This window comes from Hippopotamus amphibius, chromosome 1, assembly GCF_030028045.1.
Source record: "Hippopotamus amphibius kiboko isolate mHipAmp2 chromosome 1, mHipAmp2.hap2, whole genome shotgun sequence".
NCBI lineage: Eukaryota > Metazoa > Chordata > Mammalia > Artiodactyla > Hippopotamidae > Hippopotamus > Hippopotamus amphibius.
Genome location: NC_080186.1, coordinates 28532886 through 28556093, shown reverse-complemented (window position 1 = coordinate 28556093; position 23208 = coordinate 28532886). Strand labels below are relative to the sequence as shown.

General features: G+C 35.2%; 1 protein-coding gene across 4 annotated transcripts in view; it reads right to left on the bottom strand.

Annotated features, from left to right (window-relative positions):
• AGO3 (argonaute RISC catalytic component 3) overlaps positions 1-23208 on the bottom strand; it is a 119610-nt gene that overhangs the window by 94203 nt on the left and 2199 nt on the right. For 2 of the 4 annotated variants that reach the window (XM_057705138.1, XM_057705167.1), the window contains exon 2: positions 4432-4603. The exons of 1 other annotated variant lie outside the window; for it this stretch is intronic. In XM_057705138.1, coding sequence (XP_057561121.1) covers positions 4432-4603 — 172 coding nt within the window. Of the gene's footprint in view, positions 1-4431; positions 4604-23208 lie in introns of those variants that run through there. One more of the 4 variants, XM_057705149.1, reaches the window with a different exon arrangement.

Here is a 23208-nt window from a genome sequence, read left to right as displayed (position 1 = left end):
TTTGTTCTTTTTAACCCAACATTATTGCCACTGCCCCAGTCCCTCATAACTCATCTGAAATACTAAAAAAATTTCAACTGACATCCCTCTAAGTCCCAAGCCTCCAACTCCTACCATTCCCTCAATTCCAACCCATTTTGTCTTTTGTTTTTCTAACATTTTCATCCTATAATTTTCCTATTCAATAAATAACATATAAGAATTCTCCACTATACACTACTAAAGCTAGGGGCAATTCTTTCAGGCAGGGCAAAGTGGAGAGGCAATAGTAAGGAATTCAGCTAAGAAATATCTGCCTTAGACATTCTATTAGTTAAGAGATTTCCTTAGACTAACAAATGCCTTTTTTCTAATAAATTTATTTATTTATTTATTTATTTAATTGGCTGTGTTGGGTCTTCATTGCTGCACATGGGCTTTCTCTAGCTGCGGCGAGTGGGGGCTACTTTTCCTTGCGGTGCGCAGGCTTCTCATTGTGGTGGCCTGTCTTGTTGCAGAGCACGGGCTCCAGGCACATGGGCTTCAGTAGTTGCGGCACATGGGCTCAACAGCTGTGGCTCACGGGCTCTAGAGCACAGGCTCAATAGTTGTGGCGCACGGGCTTAGTTGCTCCACGACATGTGGTATCGAACCCATGTACCCTGCATTGGCAGGCGGATTCTTACCCACTGCGCCACCTAGGAAGTCCACAAATGCCTTTTAAAAATGTAAACATCTACCAGAAAGGTCAGAATTATCCTTCATTCAAATTTACACATTAATGCCCCAGTTTTGAGAAACAAGAAAAAGGGAATTTGAGAGTGCAGCATGACACAGTTGGTCCCTGTAATCACAAAGATAGACAAAACAGAAGGACACTAAGATAAGATAAAGACTAACCTACATATCCTAGGAGAGAAGGGTAGGGCACTGAAAATCCACATCTGGGCATACAAAGCTCTCTATAATGTCCAGTTCTCTTTCCTGTCTCCCACCAGCACACTCATTCCATTTTACTTTTGTAAGCATTTCATTCATTTTACAGAGTATGTGCAATCATTGAGCTAAGATCAAGGCTACAAAGATGATGGTAAAGAATATTACTTTCCATGAAGAGGTTATACTGAGAGAAGAGGGCAACAACGCGCTAAAAAATACTGTAACAAAAGTGTACACCAACCAAGTACTACAAGGTCATAGTAGAAGGTCATAGCAGGTTATACTGAGAGAAGAGGGTAGCAACAAATAACAAATGGTGCACTAAAAATACTATAACAAAAGTGTATACCAACCAAGTACTACAAGGTCATAGTAGAATGAACTACCATCTGGCCTTTTGGCTAGAACCACCATCTTCCAGCAATTCGCCAAAATGACCAACACAAAGGGAAAGAGGAGGGGTACTTGCTATATGTTCTCTAGGCCTTTCAGAAAACATGGAATTGTTCCCTTGGCCACATACATGCAAATCGACAAGAAAGGTGATATTGTAGCTATCAAGGGAATGGGCACTGTTCAATAAGAAATGCCCCACAAATGGCAAAACTGGAAGAGTCTACAGTGTTACCTAGCATGCTGCTGGCATCATTATAAACGAACAAGTTAAGGGCAAGATTCTTGCCAAGAGAACTGATGTGGCTATTGAGCACATTAAGCACTCCCAGAGCCAAGATAGCTTCCTGAACTGTTCAAAGGAAAATTATCAGAAAAGCCAAAGAGAAAGGTACTTGTGTTCAGCTGAAGTGTCAGCCAGCTCCACCCAGAGAAGCACACTTTGTGACAACCAGTGGAAAGGAGCCTGAACTGTTGGAACCCATTTCCTATGAATTCATGGCATGATGGGTGTAATGAAAATTAGACGTGGACGGTGCAAACGTTTCTCTTAACTGAGTAGAAGTGTTGTGTCCCTTCTCCCAAAGAAGTATTTAAAGCACATTTTAATTGTGTCTGAATTCAGTGGATGATGTCTTTACTTTCCAAATTCAGTGGTTCTTCTTCCTGAAAGATGTGAGGTAATTTGTTGTGCAATATACTCCACTGGTTAATAAACTGCCAGATATTATTTATAAAAAGGAAAAAAAAAAAAAAAAGAATGAACTACCATCTGACTATGTAGTTCAAAAGGTTTGTCTTGAAAAATAATAGAAGTTTGCCAGATAGGTAAGGGCAGAGAGGGCATTCCAGGTAGTAGTTGCAGAATATGAAAAAAGATAAAGGTTAGAGCCAAACTAAGAAGGGTATACTATACTAAATTTGGGATTCTGTTCTGTAGGCAATAGGGAGCTGAATACATTTTAAAGTAGGGGAGTGATATAATCAGATTTCTTATTTAAAAGGGTAACTATGCCAGAAATGTGGATACTTAATGAGAATGGGGAGAGAAAGAGACGTTAGGGAGACCAATCAGAAGATTGTTACAATAGTCTAATGTAAATAAGGGTCTGAACCAAATGAGGGTTTGAAACCAAGGTGGCAGCAGTATGGATGGAGAGAGGCCAGATTAGGGAATAATTTCTGAAACAGAAGCAATAGAACTTGATAACCAATAGGAGGAAAAAGAGGGTATAGTTTGGGAATTTAGGTACCACAAGTGTTCTCTTTACTACAGCTATCTGCAATTCTACCAACTTTTTAGATTAACCCAATTCCTCTCCTTCTTACTTTACAAATATTTCTTAACAACTATCAAGTCAGGATTCTGGAGTGCTGCTCTCACCTCGGCTACTAGAAATGTGTGTTGTTGAGTAAGCCTCCCAACCTTTCTGGATTTCAGCTGTAAAAAAAGATATCAGATTACTTGATATCTTAGATTCCTCCAACTATAATACTGCACAACTTTCTTCCTGACCTCAGAAAGAACTTTGTATTACATGTTAATTATATGATAGGTTTGTTTTTTTTAACATGTTATTACAAAGTCTCAGTGCTCATTCACTTTATATTTCTTCTTTTTAAACATAATCTCGTTTTTCTTTTTTTAAGAACTTTTATTGAGATATAATTGACATACAATAAACTGCATATATTTAAAGTGTACAATTTGATATTTTTTTCCTTATTAGTAATGTATATATGGCAATCCCAATCTCCCAATTCATTCCCCTCCTCCCCCTGCCCCCGCTTTCCTTACTTGGTGTCCATGTGTTTATTCTCTGCATCTTGGAAACCAGTTGATTTCTACCATTTTTCTATAGTCCCCATATATGTGTTAATATACGATATTTGTTTTACTCTTTCTGACTCACTTCACTCTGTATGACAGTCTCTAGGTCCATCCATGTCTCTACAAATGTCCCAATTTCGTTCCTTTTTACAGCTGAGTAATATTCCATTGTATATATGTACCACACCTTCTTTATCCATTCATCTGCTGATGGACATTTAGGTTGCCTCTATGACCTGGCTATTGTAAATAGTGCGGGAATGAACATTGGGGTGAATGTGTCTTTTTGAATTATGGTGTTCTCTGGGTATATGCCCAGTAGTGGGATTGCTGGGTCATATGGTAATGCTATTTTTAGTTTTTCAAGGAACCTCCATATTGTTCTCCATAGTGGCTATATCAATTTACATTCCCACCAACAGTTCAAGAGAATTCCCTTTTCTCCACACCCTCTCCAGCATTTACTCTTTGCACACTTCATATTTCTTATGTGTACTACTTCTTCTATTAAATTACAAATTTCTTGACAGCAATAAATCTATGTCTTAAATGAAGGCTCTTAATAATGCTACTTACTGAAAGGCTTTTTAAAATACTTTTCTTAAAGACTGGGGTATTTGATAATACAAACTAAAATGCTAAGCTGAACAGCATTGTTTTCTAAACAAGTTTTTTTTTTAACCTTCTTTGTGGTGTATACCACATTATAAATTCCTTTTACATTCCCTTATTACCAATACCACATCCATATCCATAGCATCTAGGGGAAGTGAGAGAAACTTACTGAAAGCTAATTGATAAATCTTTATATACAATATTTACTTGATCCTATATAAGACTAGGGAACAGTTAGGGGTTGAGGATCAGGAGAAGAGAGGGCATGAAACCATGAGAACCACCACCATCTTAAAGGGAATATTACATAAGCGGTAAATAAGGTCAAGATGGGGTGGGGAGAAAAAAGAAAGCACAGATAAATATTACCTAATAGCAAAGGAAAAAGATGCTCAGTCTGACTTTAAGAGCACATAAAAACGACTTAGACTTTTTCTATTATCACAGAGAAAACATGTGAGTTTATACTATAATGGAAAAATTTCAAGGCTGTTTGCAGATTTTTCCCATCATCACACCTTTGAAGTACAGTTAATTTCAAAGCAAATTACCACGTGTTCTTGGTCAAACTGTTAGACATTATCATTGGTATTTAGATATGCAAGATAAACATAATTTCTAAAGCAAAGACAAATAACAACAGCCAAAGATCTCTGTGACTTCTTGATTCTTACCTGTTCACTCTCCTAGGACACTTGTCTGGTTTAATATCTACCTCATAGAGGTAGACATCAATCTTTGGAATTTCAACTTGAAAACAGTTAGCCAGCAATTTAATGGGTTTGCCCATGGTGCCATAGCCAGGTCTTCTGGGCACCATGAGTAGGGGCTGGGCCCCAACGGGTCCTGCCAGGCAAGGGAAAAGAGAGAGAGAAACACTGTTACAAGTTGCACCTGATAATCTTGTCAATGGAGTAAGTTAGAATTTTAAGTACAGCTGATGATGCTTGAAGCCTAGTGCTGAAAATGACATCATTTCTAACACCAATTACTTTCACTCCAATTTACTTTCCTCATTAAAACAAAGAAATGAAAACTGGGTACCTCTGGAAAATTGTTTTGGAAACCTAGGTGAGCATAATAAGCAAAGCACAAATCGTATCCAACGAGTGTGTGACCAATAGCAAAGTAAACTTAAAGAAGGGTAAGAGCAAATGAACAAAATAAAAAATAATATACAATAAAAAGGATCAATAAAGCACAAAATCAACTATTTGAAAAGATAAATAAAATTGATACATTCCAGGCAACTCTGATTTTTATAACAGCAGAAAAAAGGCTTAAGTAACCGATATAAATGAAAAAAAAAAAGTATCACTATCACTACAGATACCAAAGACATCACAAAAAATTGTTAATAAACTTGAAAGTTTGATGAAATAGACAAACGTCCTAGAAAAATACAGCTTACTGGTATATAAAAGCATACAAAACTTGAAAAGTTCTCTTTTCAAATAAAATAAAATGTAAAATGGTGCAGCTGCTTTGGAAAACAGTATAGTGGTTCCCCAAAACATTAAAAATAGAATTACCATATGATCCAGTAGATCACTAATCTACTTCTACATGGATCTATGATCCATGATCTAATTCCAAAAGAACTGAAAGCAGAGTATTGAAAAGATAATTTACACCTATGCTCACAGCAGTACTATTCACAATAGACAAAAGGTAGAAGCAACCTCAGTGTCCACTGATGCAGGAAAGAATAAACAAAATATGTTATATACATATAATACGATATTAATCAGCCTTTAAAAGTAAGGAAATTCTGACATGCTACAGCATAGATGAACCTTGCAGAGGTCATGCTAAGTGAAATAAGCCAGTCACAAATTGACAGTGTATGATTCCACTTATTAATACCTAGAGTAGTCATATTTAGATACATAGTAGCAGGGTGGTTACCAGGGGCTGGGGAAAAAGGTAGAATAAGGAATTGTTGCTTAATGAATATAGTTTCAGTTATGCAAGATGAGAAGAGTTCTGGAGATTGGCTGCACAACAATGTGAATGTACTTAAGTACTACTAAACTGTACACTTAAAAATTGCTAAGATGGCACATTTAATGTCATGTATATTTTACCACAGTTAAGAAAACAAACCCTAGGTGATATCTAGCATTAAGTTTTTAAAGCTCAAAATGTTGTAGCTTCGTTAAACAAAATTCAAACAATAAATTTAGTTAGTAAATTAATAACTATTATCTGAATGAATTTACATTTAAAATATCTGAAAAGTCCTGTAACTATTTTAAAAAATTAAATCCACAATTAAAAATATTCACACACATGCACACACTAAAAGATTCCAGATCCACATGGCTTCACTACAGAATTACACCAAACAGTTAAAGAAGGAAATTATACTAATCTTAAATTCTTCTAGAGAACAGGAAAAAAGGTAAGCATACCCCAATTCACCCACGATGCCAGAAAAACGGATACTACAACCTGATAAGAACGTTATGAAAAAGAAAGATCATAGGATAATATTATCCATGAACATACATGCAAAAATCCTAAACAAAATGTTAACAAATTAAATCTAGCAATACAACAAGAGAATAATGCATCATGACAAAGATGAGTTTATATCAGGAATTAAAAGTTGGATTAACAACTTTTCTTCACTTGTGGATGAAAGTACACTAAAGTGCTAAATTAAAGTGCATTACTTATTTTTAAGTTTTGTTTTCATATATTTGTAAGATCTCTTCTGAGGGCATAATCTTTCCTGCTATCCTAAACTGAGATAGGTAATAATGAGTAACTCTAGACTAGGTCATAGTTCTGGCTCTGCCATTTATCTAACCACTTGACCTCTGTTAAATATTAATAGCCCTGAAATTCTACTTCCTGATCTATAAAATGGAAATAATACCTAATCGGCCTCTTTCTTATGAATCCTGTCAGGATCAAATCAGAACATGAGCAACAGGTAAAATTTATCAAGCTCTTACCAAACCTTATAATAATTTTTTAAAAATTTCACTAAAGTATAGTTGATTTACATCGTTGTGTTTGATTTCTGTTGTACAGCAAAGTGACTCTTCTATACATATATATGTTCTTTTTCATATTCTTTTCCATTATGGTTTATCACAGAATATTGAATATAGTTCCCTGTGCTATGCAGTAGGACCTTCTTGTTTATCCATCTGATATATAATAGTCTGCTAATCCCAAACTCCCAGTCCTTCCCTCCCCAACTCCACCTCTCCCTTGGCAACCACACGTCTGTTCTCTATGTCTGTAAGTCTGTTTGTTTTGTAGATAGGTTCGTGTCATGTTTTAGATTCCACATATAAGTGATGTCATATGGTATCTGTCTTTCTCCTTCTGACATATTGCTTAGTATGATAATCTATAGGTCCATCCATGTTGCTGCAAATGGCATTGTTTTATTCTTTTTAATGGCTAAGCAATATTTCACTGTATATATATATACCACATTTTCTTTATCCATCCATCTGTTGATGGACATTTAGGTTGTTTCCATGTCTTGGCTATTGTGAATAGTGATGCTATGAACATAGGGGTGCATGTATCTTTTCAGATTATAGTTTTGTCTGGGCGTATGCCCAGGTGTAGGATTGCTGGATCATATGGCAAGTCTACTTTTATTTTTTTGAGGAACCTCCATACTGTTTTCCATAGTGGCTTCACCAATTTACATTCCCACAAACAGTGTAGGAAGGTTCCCTTTTCTTCACACCCTTTCCAGCATTTACTACTTGTAGACTTGTTGATAATGGCCATTCTGACTGGTGTGAGGGGATACCTCATTATACTTTTGATTTGCATTTTTCTAATCATTAGCGATGTGGAACATCTTTTCATGTGCCTCTTGGCCATTTTTATGTCTTCTTTGGAGAAATGTCAAAAAAAAATGCCCATTTTTTTGAGTGGGTTGCTTGTTTTTTTGTTATTGAATTGTAGGAGCTGTTTGTGTATTTTGGAAATTAAGCCCTTGTTGGTCACATCATTTGCAAATATTTTCTCCCAGTCTGTAGGATGTCTTTTCATTTTGTTTATGGTTTCCTTTGCTGTGCAAAAGCTTATAAGTTAGATTACAAATTGTACCAATGTTAATAGGTCGGTCTCCCAAGGCAACAGAAATAAAAGCAAAATAAACAAATGGAACCCCAAACTTTATAATGATTTTATACATGAGGAAAATTGAATGATTTGCCTAAAATTTCATAGCTAGTAAATAGCAGAACTGGGATTGGAACCCATTCTGCTGTGTTCTCTATTTTGTTCCATTGATATATTTGTTTTTCCTTTTGTCAATAACACACTGTCTTGATTACAATATTTTATAGTAAGTTTTGAAATCAGGTACTGTCAATCAGTTCTCTGACTTTAATCTCCTTTAATATCATGTAGCTGTTCTGGGTATTTTGATTTTTCATATAAACGTAACAATCAGTTTGTCAACATCGACAAAATAACTTGCTGGGATTTTGTTTGGAATTGTGCTAAATATATAAATCAAGTTGAGAAGAGCTGACATCTTTATACTGTGTTTTCCTATCCATGTATAATGAAATCTATTTATTTAGATTTTCTTTGATTTTTTTTTAATCAGAGTTTTGTAGTTTTCCTCACACAGATCTCGTACATATTTTGTTAATTTATACCTAAGTATTTCTTTCTTCTTCTTCTTTTTTTTTGGTGCTAATGTATGAGGCTACAATAATTGAGACAGTGTGGTTTTCGTCGAAGAACAGAAGAGCAGATCAGAGGAACAGAATAGATAGCCCCAAAATTGCACCACGTAGTCAACTGATCTTTGACAAAGGAGCAATAGCAATTCAATGGAAAAAGGACAGTCTTTTTAAGAAACGGTGCTGATAAACCAATGGGGGCATAGTCACATGCTACAGGAGAAAAAAAAAAAAAGAATCTGGACACAGACCTAAAACTTTTTTCAAAATTAATTCAGGGAATTCCCTGGTGGTCCAGTGGTCAGGACTCTGCACTTTCATTGCTGAGGGCCCAGGTTTACTCCCTGGTCAGGGAACTAAGATCCCACAAGCCATGCAGCGTGGCAACAAAAAAATAAAAAATAAATAAATAAAATTAAAATGAAAATAAATTAAAAAAAAAAACTAATGGCTTATGCACCTCAATGTAAAATGCAAAGCTATTAAATAAACTCCTAGTTGAAAACTTAGGTGACCTTGGTGATGACTTCTTAGATAGGACATCAAAAGCACAATGCATGAAATAAAAAATTGATATGTTTTCATTAAAATTAAAAACTTCTGCAAAAGAGAATGAATACACAAGCCACAGGCTGAGAATAAAATTTGCAAAACACATAGCTGATAAGGGGTTAATACCCAAAATATATAAAGAACTCATAAAACTCAATAGGAAAAAAAATCCAATTAAAAAAACGGGCAGAGGATCTGAACATTTTCCCCAAAGAAGACAGGCAGATGGCCAACAGGTATGTGAAAAGATGCTCAACATCTTTAATCATCAGGGAAATGCAAGTCAAAACCACAATGAGACATCACCTCACATGTGTTAGAATGGCTATTATCAAAAACACAATAGGGACTTCCCTGATGGCACAGTGGTTAAGATTCCATGCTCCCAATGCAGGGGGCCAGAGTTCAATCCCTGGTTAGGGAACTAGATTCCACATGCATGCTGAAATTAAAAGTTCACATGCCACAACTAAGGAGCCTGTAAGCTGCAACTAAGGAGGACATGTGCCACAACTAAGGAACCTATCTCCCACAACTAAGACCTGGCACAACCAAATAAATATTAAAAAACAACACCACCACAAGAAATAACAAGTATTGGCAAGAATGCAGAGAAAGGAAACCCTTGTGCACTACTGGTGGGAATGTAAATTGGTGCATCGACCACGGAAAAAAGAATGAAGGTTCCTTTAAAAATTAAAACTGGAACAACCATGATTCATCAGTTCCACTTCTGGGTATTTATCTGAAGAAAAGGAAGACACTAACTCAAAAAGACATATGCACTCTCACGTTCATTGCAGTACTATTTACAACAGGCAAGATATGGAAACAACCTAGGTGTTTATTGGATGAATGGATAAAGAAAATGTGCTCTATACACAAAATGGAATATTATTCAGTCACAAAAAGGGAAATCTTGCCATTTCAAATCCTCACGAATGGAGGACATTATGCTAAGTGAAATAAGTCAGACAGAGAAAAAAAAATACCACATGACCTCATCTATATGTGGAATCTAAAAGAGAAAAAACAACAACAACAAAAAAGCCTTGCTCACAGATATAGAGAAAAGACTGGTAGTTGCCAGAGGTGGGGGGTGGGCAAAATGGGTGAAGGGGATTAAAGGTACAAATTTCCAGTTACAAAATAAGTAAGTCATGGGGATATAATGTACAACATGATGACCACAGTTAATAATACTCTACTGCATATTTGAAAACAGATAAAAGAGTAGATCTTAAAAGTTCTCATCACAAAAAGATTTCTAACTATGTATGTTGACAGATGTTAGTTACCTAGACTTACTGTGGTGATCATTTTATAATTTTTACAAATACTGAGTCATCATGTTGTACACCTGAAACTAACATAAAGTTATGTATCAATTATATCTCAATTTAAGGAAAGAATGCAATAAAATAATCAGTTTTTAAAAGCTCATATATTTGTCATGTACTAGTCACAAAACAACTGTTTATAACCAACCATGTTAACTATCTGGTGATCAGGAAAGATGTTCTTAAGCACTTTACACCCTAGGATGATACTCTGTGATTGATATACAGATAATTTAATGTATTTTAGTTACATTTTGGGAAATTAGTTGAGGTTAGGCTGATATATAAAGCATTATAATTTTTCCTATTTAAAATAATGGGAAATAGTATCCCAACTAGTGGTTGTGATGCAGAATGTCTGATTTCCAGCAACCTATTCTTAATTATTCCACGCTTTCAAGAAGGCATTTTGTTCTATTTTACCCAGACTTTCTGGTTTTCTTTAGTGGGAGTTCTGAGCCTAATAAAATAACCTGACTACTCTACACAGAGAAAATTCTATAGCTATATAACTACCTCTATTTTCGTATAAACTGAGTGATCTGAGGACAGAGTTTATGGGTAATTCATATTTCTACCCCTAATACTAAAGAGTGAATCATATTAAGTCCCTTGTTCTGATTCCACTATTATAGAGCAATCTTCTGATTATTGTCTGGATACCTGTACAGACCACTGGAGGAAGATAAGTTGCTGATTAGTCAACATGAATATTCTTTATGCTCTGGAAATAGTATTTTTCTTTGTAAATGATTAAATTAGCATTATGGTTTATATATTAGTTTCTTGTGAACTTGATGAGCATCAATCAGTCCCTCATGGTGATGATCAGCTCTGGATGCCTGGCAAAACCAAGCATCAGGATCTGCAAAGCTAGGGACCAGACTCTGGACCACAAGTTTCACAGTAGCAAACACACTATGTATTAAAATGTTATATACTGTTCCCACTTAACACGGCATCATAAGCATATCTGTGTTACTAAGGTCTTCATAATAATTTTAATGTTTATGTAATAGTCCATTAAGTTGATGAACTACAACTGACCAAGCTCCACTCAAGGATATTTAGCTTGCTTCCAATTTTTCACTATTATAAATAGTGAAACATAAGCAGTTGTAGTGGATATTCTCAGGACTGTATGCTAAACATCACCCCACCCTTTTCCTCCACCTACTGGCTATTTCCTTGAAAACTCTCTCAAGTACTACATGAATCCCGGCAATTCATATGTTCTTAAGAGAACTTGACCCCACAAATGACTGGTCCAGGGATGGACACCAGAACCAAGAGAAAGTAGTAAGCCCTTTCCCTGGGACTTTTTTTTTTAACTTGGGACCTAAACAACAATCAGGTATTTCCTCTTCAGGGACTAAGGCTGTGAGATGTAACAGCTGTTGGAGGTCATGTGTTCTGATGTGTAGAAAAAGCCAATCAACAATGGAAGAAAATGGAAGCTACATGTAGAGAGCTACATGTAGAGAGAAGTCAAAATAAGAGATGGAGTAGTCTGATACTGTGAGTTACTAGTTCCAACTGCTCCAGATGCAAAGCTCAGTGGCAAACCTGTTCTTCATCTATTGCTATTCAACCTTCCTTGGAGTCCATGAGCCAACAAACCCCTTTTGCTTAAATTAGTTTCAGCTGGATTTCTGTTTTTTGCAACTAAAACTCTTAACTAATAAAAAGAGTAATTATATTAAATTACTTCAACTGAAGTATGATCTCGACCTGAGTTCAAATTCCAGATCTAATGACCAGGGGAAAGTCACAACTTCTAAGACTCAGTTGCCTTACTATTACTTTTTAAATGATTTTAGAGTGTACAACACAATGATTAGATACACCTGTGCACTGTGAAAAGATTTTCCCCATCAAATTAATTAACACATTCATCACCCCACAAATTTACCTTTTGGGGGCGAGGAGGGGGATTTAGAACATTTACGTTCTACTCTCTTAGCAAAGTACAATTATACAACATAGTATTATTAACTATAGTCACTATGTTTTACATTAGATCCTCAGACCTTGTACATCTTATAGTTCAAAGTTTGTACCCTTGTACCAACCTTTCCCTACTTCCCCCACCCCCAGCAACCATTTTTCTACTCTGCTTCTGAGTTTGACTTTTTTTTTTTTTAACATTCCACATATAAGTGATACCATGTAATATTTGTCTTTGTCTTATTATACTTAGCATAGTGCCCTCCAGGCTCATCCATATTGTCACAAATAACAGGATTGCCTTTCTTTTTTTTAAGGCTGAATAATATTCCACTGTGTATGTGTGTGTGTGTACATACACATCACATTTTCTTGATTCATTCATCCACTGATGGACACTTAAGATAGTTTCCATACCTTGGCTATTGTGAATGTTGCAATGAACATTAGAGTACAGATATCTCTTCAAGACAATGGTTTCATTTCCTTTGGATATATACCCAGAAGTGGGCCTGCTGGAACATATGGTAACTCTATTCTCTTTTTCTAATTTTGGAGTACAGTTGATTAACAACACTGTGTTAGTTTCAGGTGTACAGCAAAGTGATTCAATTATACATATACATGTATTTATTCTTTTTCAAATTCTTTCCCCATTTAGGTTATTACAGAATACTGCACAGAGTTCCCTGTGCTACACAGGTCCTTGTTGGTTATCTATTTTAAATATAGTAGTGTGTACATGTCAATCCCCAAATCCTAATCTCTCTCTTCCCCTTCCCCCCTGGTAAGGGAATATATGGTAGCTCAATTTTTAGTTTCTTGAGGAACCTCCATACAGTTTTCCATACTGGCTGTACCAGTTTATGTTCCCACAACTGTGTACAAGGGTTCTCTTTTCTCCACACTCACACCAGCATTTTTCACCTTGTCTTTTTGATAAAAGTCAACCTAACAGGTATGAGGTTGTATCTCATTGTGGTTTTGATTTGCATTTCCATTTCCATGATGACTGGTGATGTTGAGCACCTTTTATGCACTGGTTGGCCATTTGTATGCCTTCTTTGGAAAAATATCTATTCAGGTACTTTGCCCTTTTTTTTTTTTTTTTTGGCACACAGGCTTAGTTGCTCCGCGGCATGTGGCATCTTCCTGGCACTGGGATCGAACCTGTGACCTCTGCATTAGCAGGCGGATTCTTAACCACTGCGCCACCTAGGAAGCCCTTTGTCCATTTTTTAATTGACCTGTTTTTTGCTATTGAGTTGTAAGAGTTTCTTGTATATTTTGGATATTTAACCCTTTAACAGATAGGGGGTTTGCAAATATTTTCTCCCATTCTATAAGTTTTTTTTTTTAATTTTGTCAATGGTTTCCTTTGCTGAGCAGAAGCTTTTTAGTTTGATGTAGTCTTACCTGTTTATTTTTGCTTTTGCTGCCTTCACTTTTGGTATTAAATTAAAAAAATCATTGCCAAGACCAATGCCAAGGAGTTTAGGTGCTATGTTTTCTTCTAGGAATCTTATGGTTTCAGGTATTCTGTTAAAGTCTTTGATCCATTTTCATTTTTATATATGGTATAAGTTGGGGTCTACTTTCATTCTTTTGCATATGGCTATCCAGTTTTCCCAACACCATTTACTGAAGAGACTATCCTTTCCCCACTGTATACTCTTTGCTCCTTTGTCAAAACCTAACTGACCATATATGCATGGATTTATTTCTGGGCTCCCATTAATCTCTGTGCCTATTTTTATGCCAATACCACACTGTTTTGATATAACTTTGTAATACAGTTTGAAATCAGGAAGTGTGATGTCTTCAGCTTTGTTCATCTTTCTCAAGATTGCTTTAGCTATTAGGGGTCTTTTGTGGTTCCATATAAATTTTAGGATCGTTTTTTCTACTTCTGTAGAAAATGCCACTGCAATTTTTTTGTTTGTTTTGCTACTGCAGTTTTGATAGGGACTGCACTGAATGTGTAGATCACTTTGGGTAGCGTGGACATTTAAACAATACTAATTCTTCCAATCCATGAGCACAGAATATGTTTCCATACGTTTGTGTCTTCTTCGATTTCTTTCATCAATGTCTTATAGATTTCAACGTGTAGATCTGTTACTTCCTTGGTTAAATTTATTCATAAGCATTTTATTGTTTTGATGCTACTGTAAATGGGATTTTTAAAAAAACTTATCTTTTTGATATTTAGTTGTTAGTGAATAGAAATGCAATAGATTCTGCATATTGATTTTGTATCCTGCAGCTCTACTGAATTCATTTATTACTTCTAACAGTTATTCACGCAGTTTTCAGGGTTTTCTATATAAAACAGCATGTCATCTGAAAATAGTGATAATTTTACTCCTTCCATTCCAATTCAGATTTGTCTTGTTCCTGATCTTAGAAGAAAAGCTTTAAGCTTTTCACCACTGAGTATGACACTAGCTGTGGGCTTTGTCATTTATGGCCTTTATTATGTTGAGGTACATTCAGTAACCTCATTTTAAAAATGAGATAAAATGACCCATACATTCTAGATGTGCCTGGCACAGAAGCCATTAAAAAAGTAGAAGCTCTTCAATAAATATTAATGTAAATAAACATTTACAACATGTCACACAACTATGCTAAGTTGTGTGCTAAGTTCTCTGCATCAAGCACCTACTGTTTTATCTGGGGGAGCTAGAGAGGGAAACTGGCAAACAGAATTTTTTCTTTCAGATAAATTTCAGAAATAGACCTACCAAGTCAAAGGACAGGAACAGAAAAATGTTTCTGACTCTTGGTATTTACTACCAAACTGGCATATGAACGCATTACTATCACCAGATTTCTCTCCTACATGCTCTCTAGAATTAGGCATTACAATTTTTAAAAACATTTTATGCGTTAAAAAAATAACTTTCTGCTGTTCTAGTTACATGTGATTACTATGAAGATTGGCTTAAAAATAATGTTTTATTTTTCTATATTCCCCATTCTCATACGAAACTCATTGCCCCCCAAAAACAATTTTTTGAAAATGAAAAACATGAAAGGTCATTTATTCTATTTATTGAATAATTATTATGTTAGTGGTTTTATAGATACATGGGTTAATTAATAAGTCACAGTTACTTTGCTTAAGTAGTTCATAATATATTGGGGGATATCTCAAAATTACAACAATAACAGCTAACATGTATTGAGTATTATATATCTGATGTACATTTGGTGATTTCTTACAACATAACTTTTGAGGCAGGTACTATATTATACTGAGGAAACCAAAGCACAAGGAGATTAAAAATCATGTTCACAGAAAGTGGCAAAGCTAGGATTTGCAAATAGGCAGTCTGATTTCAGAACCTGCATTTTTAATCAGTACACCATACTATTTATTACAAACTAACGTGCTGAAAGTCTTATCATTCACTAGGTCGTTCATTCATTGACTCATAAATGTGTTCAACAAATATTTACTGTCTCTTAAGTGCCAAGCATTGTTCAGGTGAATAATAATTTTAATAATAACAATAAAGACCTGGTCCTCATGAAGGTTTTATAAGGGTGTGGGGGCAGATTATAATCTATTTCTTTTTTGCCAATTAGATAGGTTAGGGGGATAGAAAGTGTGTGTGTGTGGGGGGGTAGTATATTAGGCTTATAAACCTATATAAGCAATGTTAGGTTTGTCAAAGAAGACCTCTATGAAAAGGTGACAAGCAGGCAGAAAACAGAAGTGAGAGAAAAAGTCATGTAGATAGCTGAAAGAGCATTCCAGGTGAGGAAAAATCAATTATAAAGGAAAAAGCAGAAGCTTATTTGGTGTTTGATGAATAGCAAAGAGACCACTATGCCTGGAGCAGAGTGAGCAAGAGAGAGAATGGTAGGAGATGAGGTCAGAAAGATAATGGGAGATCAGATCATACTGGATTTGCAAGCTATGATGAGGTCTTTGGATTTTATTCTGAGACATGAGAAACCAACAAAGGGGTTCTGAATCAAGAAGCATTATGATGTGACAAACTTTTTTTTAAACAATCACTCTAGCTGCTGTATGAAAAATTATATGTAAAAGTACAAGCAGAGAGACCAGTTAGTCGGCTAGCTGACTTTCCAGGCAAAAGATAATGCTGGCTAGGGCAGGGGTGGTTAACGACTATGACGACAATGTGGAAAATATTTAGATGAAAGACCTAATGGGAACTGGCAATGGATTAGGTGTGGGGTATGAGAGAAAAGAGCTCTCAAAGCTTTTTGGTCTAAGCAACTAAAAGAACTGGAAATGTCACTTCCTGAGATAGGAAAGACTCAGGAACAATAGAAAACTCTGAGAAGAAATCAAGAAGATTTTTAGGACATGTTAACTTTAAGGTTTCTGTACAAGCAGGCATCTAATAGGCAGATGGGTGTCAAGCTCAAGGGAGAGGTCCAGGCTGGAGATGTAGATATGGGGGTCCTTGGCATATTAGTGAATTTGAAACCCCTGGACCAGAGTCGAGCACCCAGACTGTGGCAGGATACAGAAGAATACTAATAAGTCCTGGGAAACTCCCAATGTTTAGAGATTGTGGAGATGAAGACGAAACAGCAAAGGAAGCAGAAAAGTGACAGCCAGTAAGGCTGGAGGAGGATCTGGAGAATGTGGTAGCCAGGAAGCCAAGTGGAAAAGCAGTGTCCAGAAGGAAGCAATGTAATCAAGTGCTGTTGAAGAGACAAATAAAATTAAGATTTGGGAACTGACTAGGGGGTTTAACAAATTCTTTGTTGACTTTGATAAGAGCAATTTCAGTGACGTGCTGGGGACAAAAACCTGACTGTAGTTAAGTTCAAAAAGAATGGCTTGGGGGGACTGCCCTGGGGGGACTTCCCTGATGGTCCTGTGGTTAAGACTTCAAGCTTCCACTGCAGGGAGCAAGGGGGCGTGCAGGTTCCCTGGTGGGGGAACTAAGATCCCACATGCCCTGAATCTGATCAAACATATTTGGTCTGAGCAGTTTACAGAAAACTTGTTTCTCTAAGCTACATTACACCATGTAATGTTAAATTATACCATGAAGACAGAATCAGCAAAATCCAGACTGTGAGAAAGTCTAAAAGGACAAACAATCCATAAATTGTAGGAGGAAAAAGGATAGAAAACCACAAATTAAGATACACTTAAAAGACATATCAATCATTAACAGTGTGGGGAATTTATGTGAACTCAAAAATGAAATAGATTTTAAAAAGGCAAATTAAGGGGGAAAAAAAGGTATAACATCTGAGACAAGTTGAAATTTGAACACTGACTGGATATTTGATATGAAGGATTATACTATTATTATTCTGCTGTGATAATGGTACTGTGGCTTTTTGGTACTGAGTCCATCTCTCTCTCTCTCTCTTTTTTTGGCCGTGTCTCATGGTTTGTGGGATCTTAGTTCTGACCAGGGATTGAATCCACACCCCCTGCAGTGAAAGCACAGAGTCTTAACCACTGGATGACCAGGGAAGTCCCACATATCTCTTACAGATAAACTTAGTAGATGTTTATAAATGAAATATTATTATGTCTAGAATATGCTTCAAAAAATACAGGGGAGGGGAAAGTATAACGGACATGAGTGGACATGGGTTGATGACTGTTGGGTTTGGGTGATGGGTATATGGGAATTTATTATACAGTTCTGCACATACATCCTCAATTTTCTATAATAAAATGTCATAAAAATTAGGAAGAGAGAATGTCATTTCCTTTGCATACTGACTCTTTACTATGCCATTATACAGAAAAGAAAATTAAGGTTAAGGAAGATTAAATGCACTGCCCAAAGTCACAGTTAATTTTTTTAAATAGACTTCTTTTTAGAGCAGTTGTGGGTTCACAGCAAAAGGGAGCAGAAGGTAGAGACTGCCCATGTGCCTCCTGCCCACCATATGCCTCCTGCCCCCCATATGCACAGCCTCCCCTACTACCAACATTCTCACCACCAGAGTGGTATATTTGTTACAACTGATGAACCTACAATGACACATCATTATCATGTTAATTTGAGAGCCAGGATTTGTTTCCCAAAACCCATGCTTTCTACACTATATTACACTGCCAATTTTTCTCTCTATTATCATTATTTTGCCTGGTGCTTTTTATATAAACTGGTAAAAACCAAAACTGATTCATGAATAAGCAATGTAACAGAACTGTACTGTAACTGACTATAAAATCATCAAATTTAAGTATAAAAAATATTTTAGCATAAATTAATGGAAGAAATAATTAATACAACAAATTATACTTTCAGTGAAGCATATTTTAGCTAGTTAAAAAATACGTATATTGCCCGCTAGAGTTGAAAATGTAATTACACAGAAATAAAAAGCACTATCTAGAATTTCTACCTCAAACTTTTCTTTTGGTAGCTATAGCAAGTACTATCTAATAACAACTAACCATGTTAAACTTCAAATATAAAGCAATACATTTTCAAAGCATATGTGTGTTGTTCACTGACCTAATAATCTAACATGTACTAGTGAGTCCAAAGCTAAATTATAGCCTATAGCAAATGTGACTGATGAAAATAAGCAATGAATAAATCAGAATCAACAACAGCATTACTATAGCCTATTACCAAATTATGGATTTTCACTGGGAACTTTTGTTTCAATATTCATTGGATACCTGGTTTCAACAATTCTACTTCTAGGAATTTATCCTAAAGCAATCACTGGACCACTATACAAAGATGTATATATTAGGATAATTACCAAGGTTTTAGTTATAACTTTATAAAAAAAACTGGAAAGAAATCTAAATCACCATCAATGAGATTAACTAATAATATAAAATTAAATGCAGGAATTCCCTGGAGGTGCAGTGGTTAAGACTCCATGCTTTCACTGCCAAGGGCCTGGTTCAATCCCTGGCCTGGGAACTAAGATCCCACAAGCCACACAGCACAGCCAAAAATAAAAATAAAATATAAAAAATAAATGCTATGCACTCAGTAAAAATTATTGTTATGTAGATATAAATAATGATAAGGAAAAAATAGCCATGATACATTACCTAGTAGAAAAAGCAAGTTAAAAACAATTAATATGATAATAGATGAATGGATGTTTGAGAAGACAGACAAGAAAAAACTAACAATGGTTTTATATGGAGAATGGGATCATATTATTGTCATTTCTATTTTAGACTTTCCTATACTACTGTTGCTTTTTTAAAAATAATAAACATACCTTTCTGTAACCAGGAAAAAATTTCTATTTTTGTTTTGAAAAAATAAATGTATTGATCTCAAAATCTGAGGACTTCCCTGGTGGCACAGTGGTTAAGAATCTCCCTGCCAATACAGGGGGCACGGGTTCGATCTCTGGTCCAGGAAGATCCCACATGGCTCGGAGCAACTAAGCCCATGCGCCACAATTACTGAGCCTGAGTGCAACAACTACTGAAGCCCACATGCCTAGAGTCCATGCTTCTCAACAAGAGAAGCCACCACAATGAGAAGCCCCCACACTGCAATGAAGAGTAACCCCCGCTCGACGCAACTAGAGAAAGCCCATGTGCAGCAACAAAGACCCAACGCAGCCAAGAATAAATAAATTAAAAAATTTTTTGACATAATTAAATGCCTCTGTTTACTAGTTAAATCCATAAGGCTAACTAGTAAACATCAGCATGAGATTTTAGTAACTTCTTATCTACTGATTCTACCTATTCATTCAACGAACCTGTACAAAACACAGCGCACTTACATCAGATTACATTTATTATATTCACGGTAGCTAAATAATCACTCTAGAACATTCAGACTGTTGAGAGTTAAATTTCAGACGCAGTAATGGGGAACCACTTTTTCAAAGGCATTTTTCCTCCAGGAAAACAAGTAGCCCATGCACTATGGAAATGCCTTGAGATTTATTTTATAATTAAAGTTTGGGTAGCTTTTGAAAAACTTTAATCACCCAAGCAAAAATTTAGAAAATTTTTGAGTAACTTTAGAGTAATGCCACATTTATGTTAAATATACAGACAGAAAGTCCTAATTTAGAAGCTAGAAGTTTCTTCAAACAAAAGGACTTCACTGCTAAGATATAAACCTATTTTGCGATCTATTCTTCAACCTTTTTTAAAATTCAGAGATATACTAATGAACTTCTGTTGTTAGATATAGAAATCAGTTAAAATATCAAATATTGGTAATGACTCATAAATAGTATTATGGAAGCCTACAATTGAGAACAGTTTCTTGCAAAAATGAAAAATACAAAATCATCACGTAAATATCCTACAGATATCTTCTGATTTCCCGAGAACCCGGTAATTTAGAAACAACGCAGTAAAAACTGGCTGATGTAAAACAAAGAATTCTTCCAGGTTATTTCATTAAACTAACATTCCAGACTAATGTACATAATTTTTTATTGCAACCAAACCACAAAGAGGCCACATTTAAGATATAAGAGAAAGCATCAGTTGTGTGACAAGATTTTGCTAAATCTCAATAGCCTTTTTTTTTTAAAGCTATGGGTAGCCAAAGAAAATCATTAATATGAAAAACACAGATAACAGCAGAAAACTACAGAAACAGCAAATACAGAAAGGCTGTTCATGTATCCTAACAGCATAACCACTATGGTTGAAAAACCACACAATATTCTTTCTCACATCTGTTTTGTTAATGAGCCAAGAATGAGGGTCTATTGAGTATCCTAGACAACTGAATTAGAAGCAGGAATGTCTAGTGAATGCTGTTCATCCCCACAAACCGAGACTAAACAGGTTTGGAAAGAATACTATTCATAAATAATCTTTTTAGTTTTACCTTCCTGAAAACAGATCACTTGCCTTTTCCTCCCATCCATTAAAACAAAACAAAACAAAACAAAACCATACATAAATTACTTAAGACCCTAGTTTTAAATATCATAAGAAAAATTTTTTTAGATTAACGAAATATAATATTTAATTTATCTTTCAGGGAGACCCTCAAGTATTTTAAGACTATGGAAACCAATGTGAAAAAAAGATGGTTGTGATATAAAGCAATGTAGTATTCAATTAGAATCCAACGGTTTATGACAATTTGGCAAGAATTCTATCCTGAGCCAGTTTTTCCATATGCAACATAGAACTTTTCCTGGAAATGTCCCCTTTACCCGGCCCCTGGCCTCTTTGCATACTATCAAACCAGGCCTATAGAATTAAACAAATGCAATGTTTCCACCAGAAAACATAAATTAATTCTAAACTATAAACTTACTACATAAAATTCTCTGAAAGAGCAAAAGTATCACTTAGAAACTGTTTCATTCATTCTAACCACTTTCCTAAACTACCTAATTAAAAAAACATTTTTTTTTAAATTAACACATTTATTAGCTTGGAATTTGGGTTTAAAACTTTAAAGAGTAGTTCTATCAGGGTGATGAAATCAAGGATTTTTTTTGAAGTCTTTATCACATTAATCGAATTACATTTGAGGGTTATATATATGTTCTCCCCTCCCCCCCTTTTAAGTCTTTGTTTAGAAGAAAAAATTTGTTTCTTGCCTCCTTTTCAGTTTTCCCTCAGGGCGTTTCATCACCATCAGAGAAATTAAATTCTAAAACAAAAATCAAAATAATCTTGCATATTTTTATAAGTCCCAATGCCAGTAAAGAGCAGTAAACAAAGTAAAAAAAAGTTATAATGGCCACTTCAGAGCAGCACTAGCTAAAAGTTAAGTGACAACGAAGTAGAAAAACCTTTTCAATGTTTACAATTCATGCCCTCTAGACAGAGAAGCATCTTATCTTCTTCAGGACAAAAGTCTGCAAATGAGAAAATCTATATAACGATAAAAAATTTCCCAAGTGATTAAAGAAATACTAAACTGAAAACCTAATGGCATTACATATTTTAGTACTTTGAATCCACAACTTTTATCCACCCAATTCAAATTTTGCTTCCATACATCCTTTGGAACTTGTTCTCAAATGACTTCTGTTGATTTTTATTATTAAAGAAATGCAGAGTCCTAAAACAGCTACATTTAAACAGGAATTCAAGAATATAACTAAGAAACATAGTCTATTCACTTTTGCAAGACTGTATAAGACAACTACCAAACATGTCAAAGCACTTTGCATTATCATTAACTTAGGTAATAGAAAATGTTTTTCTTCCATTGTTAGGTAAGTACAATTCCTTCTGCCCTCAACAGCAGTCTGACTTTACCTAAAAATACAGGCTGGAACAGTACAGTCCTAAAAAATAGCTACTCAGGAGAACTGATATCTCGATGAACATTTCTGCTTCTTCTATTCCCACTTTATTTGGAATGAAAATATAACATGTATATTCTTTGTCCAGCTGTAATTAAAGCATAAAAAAATAGGGTTTCATCATAAGTTCCCCTAAGGAGTCATAGGCAGAGATGCTAAACGACTGATTATTATTTAATAACCAATTGTGCCTGCCAGCTGTTTGGTTAAATCAGAATTCACACGGTACTAACTCAGTACATTGTACAGGACACCCTTAAAAAAATCCCTTAAAATACTACATGGAAAAGAAAAGAATAGAGAGATATTAAATTTTAGTGAAGAACAATTCAGCAAGAAACAATTATATAGAATTTGTATCTGAAGGCCTCTAATGTAAACAAATTTAAGTTTTCTATGTATCCACCTAACAACTAGAACTTAAAATATTCTGCCATAACACAACACTGTAAAGTAATTATACTCCAATTAAAAAACATATATATTTTGCCATAAGATGATTCCTGAGAATCTCTGCACAAAAGAAAAACTTAGAACAGAACTGCAGAGCCAAGATCCAACACTGACTCAATAGACTGTCAGAGAACATACGCATCTGAAATTTTTTAAACCAAAATATGTATCTGTCAAATTCTTGATTTTAAACTTAGTTGCACATTTTCCCCAACTACGCTTTCCATTTCACTTGCAGCATAAC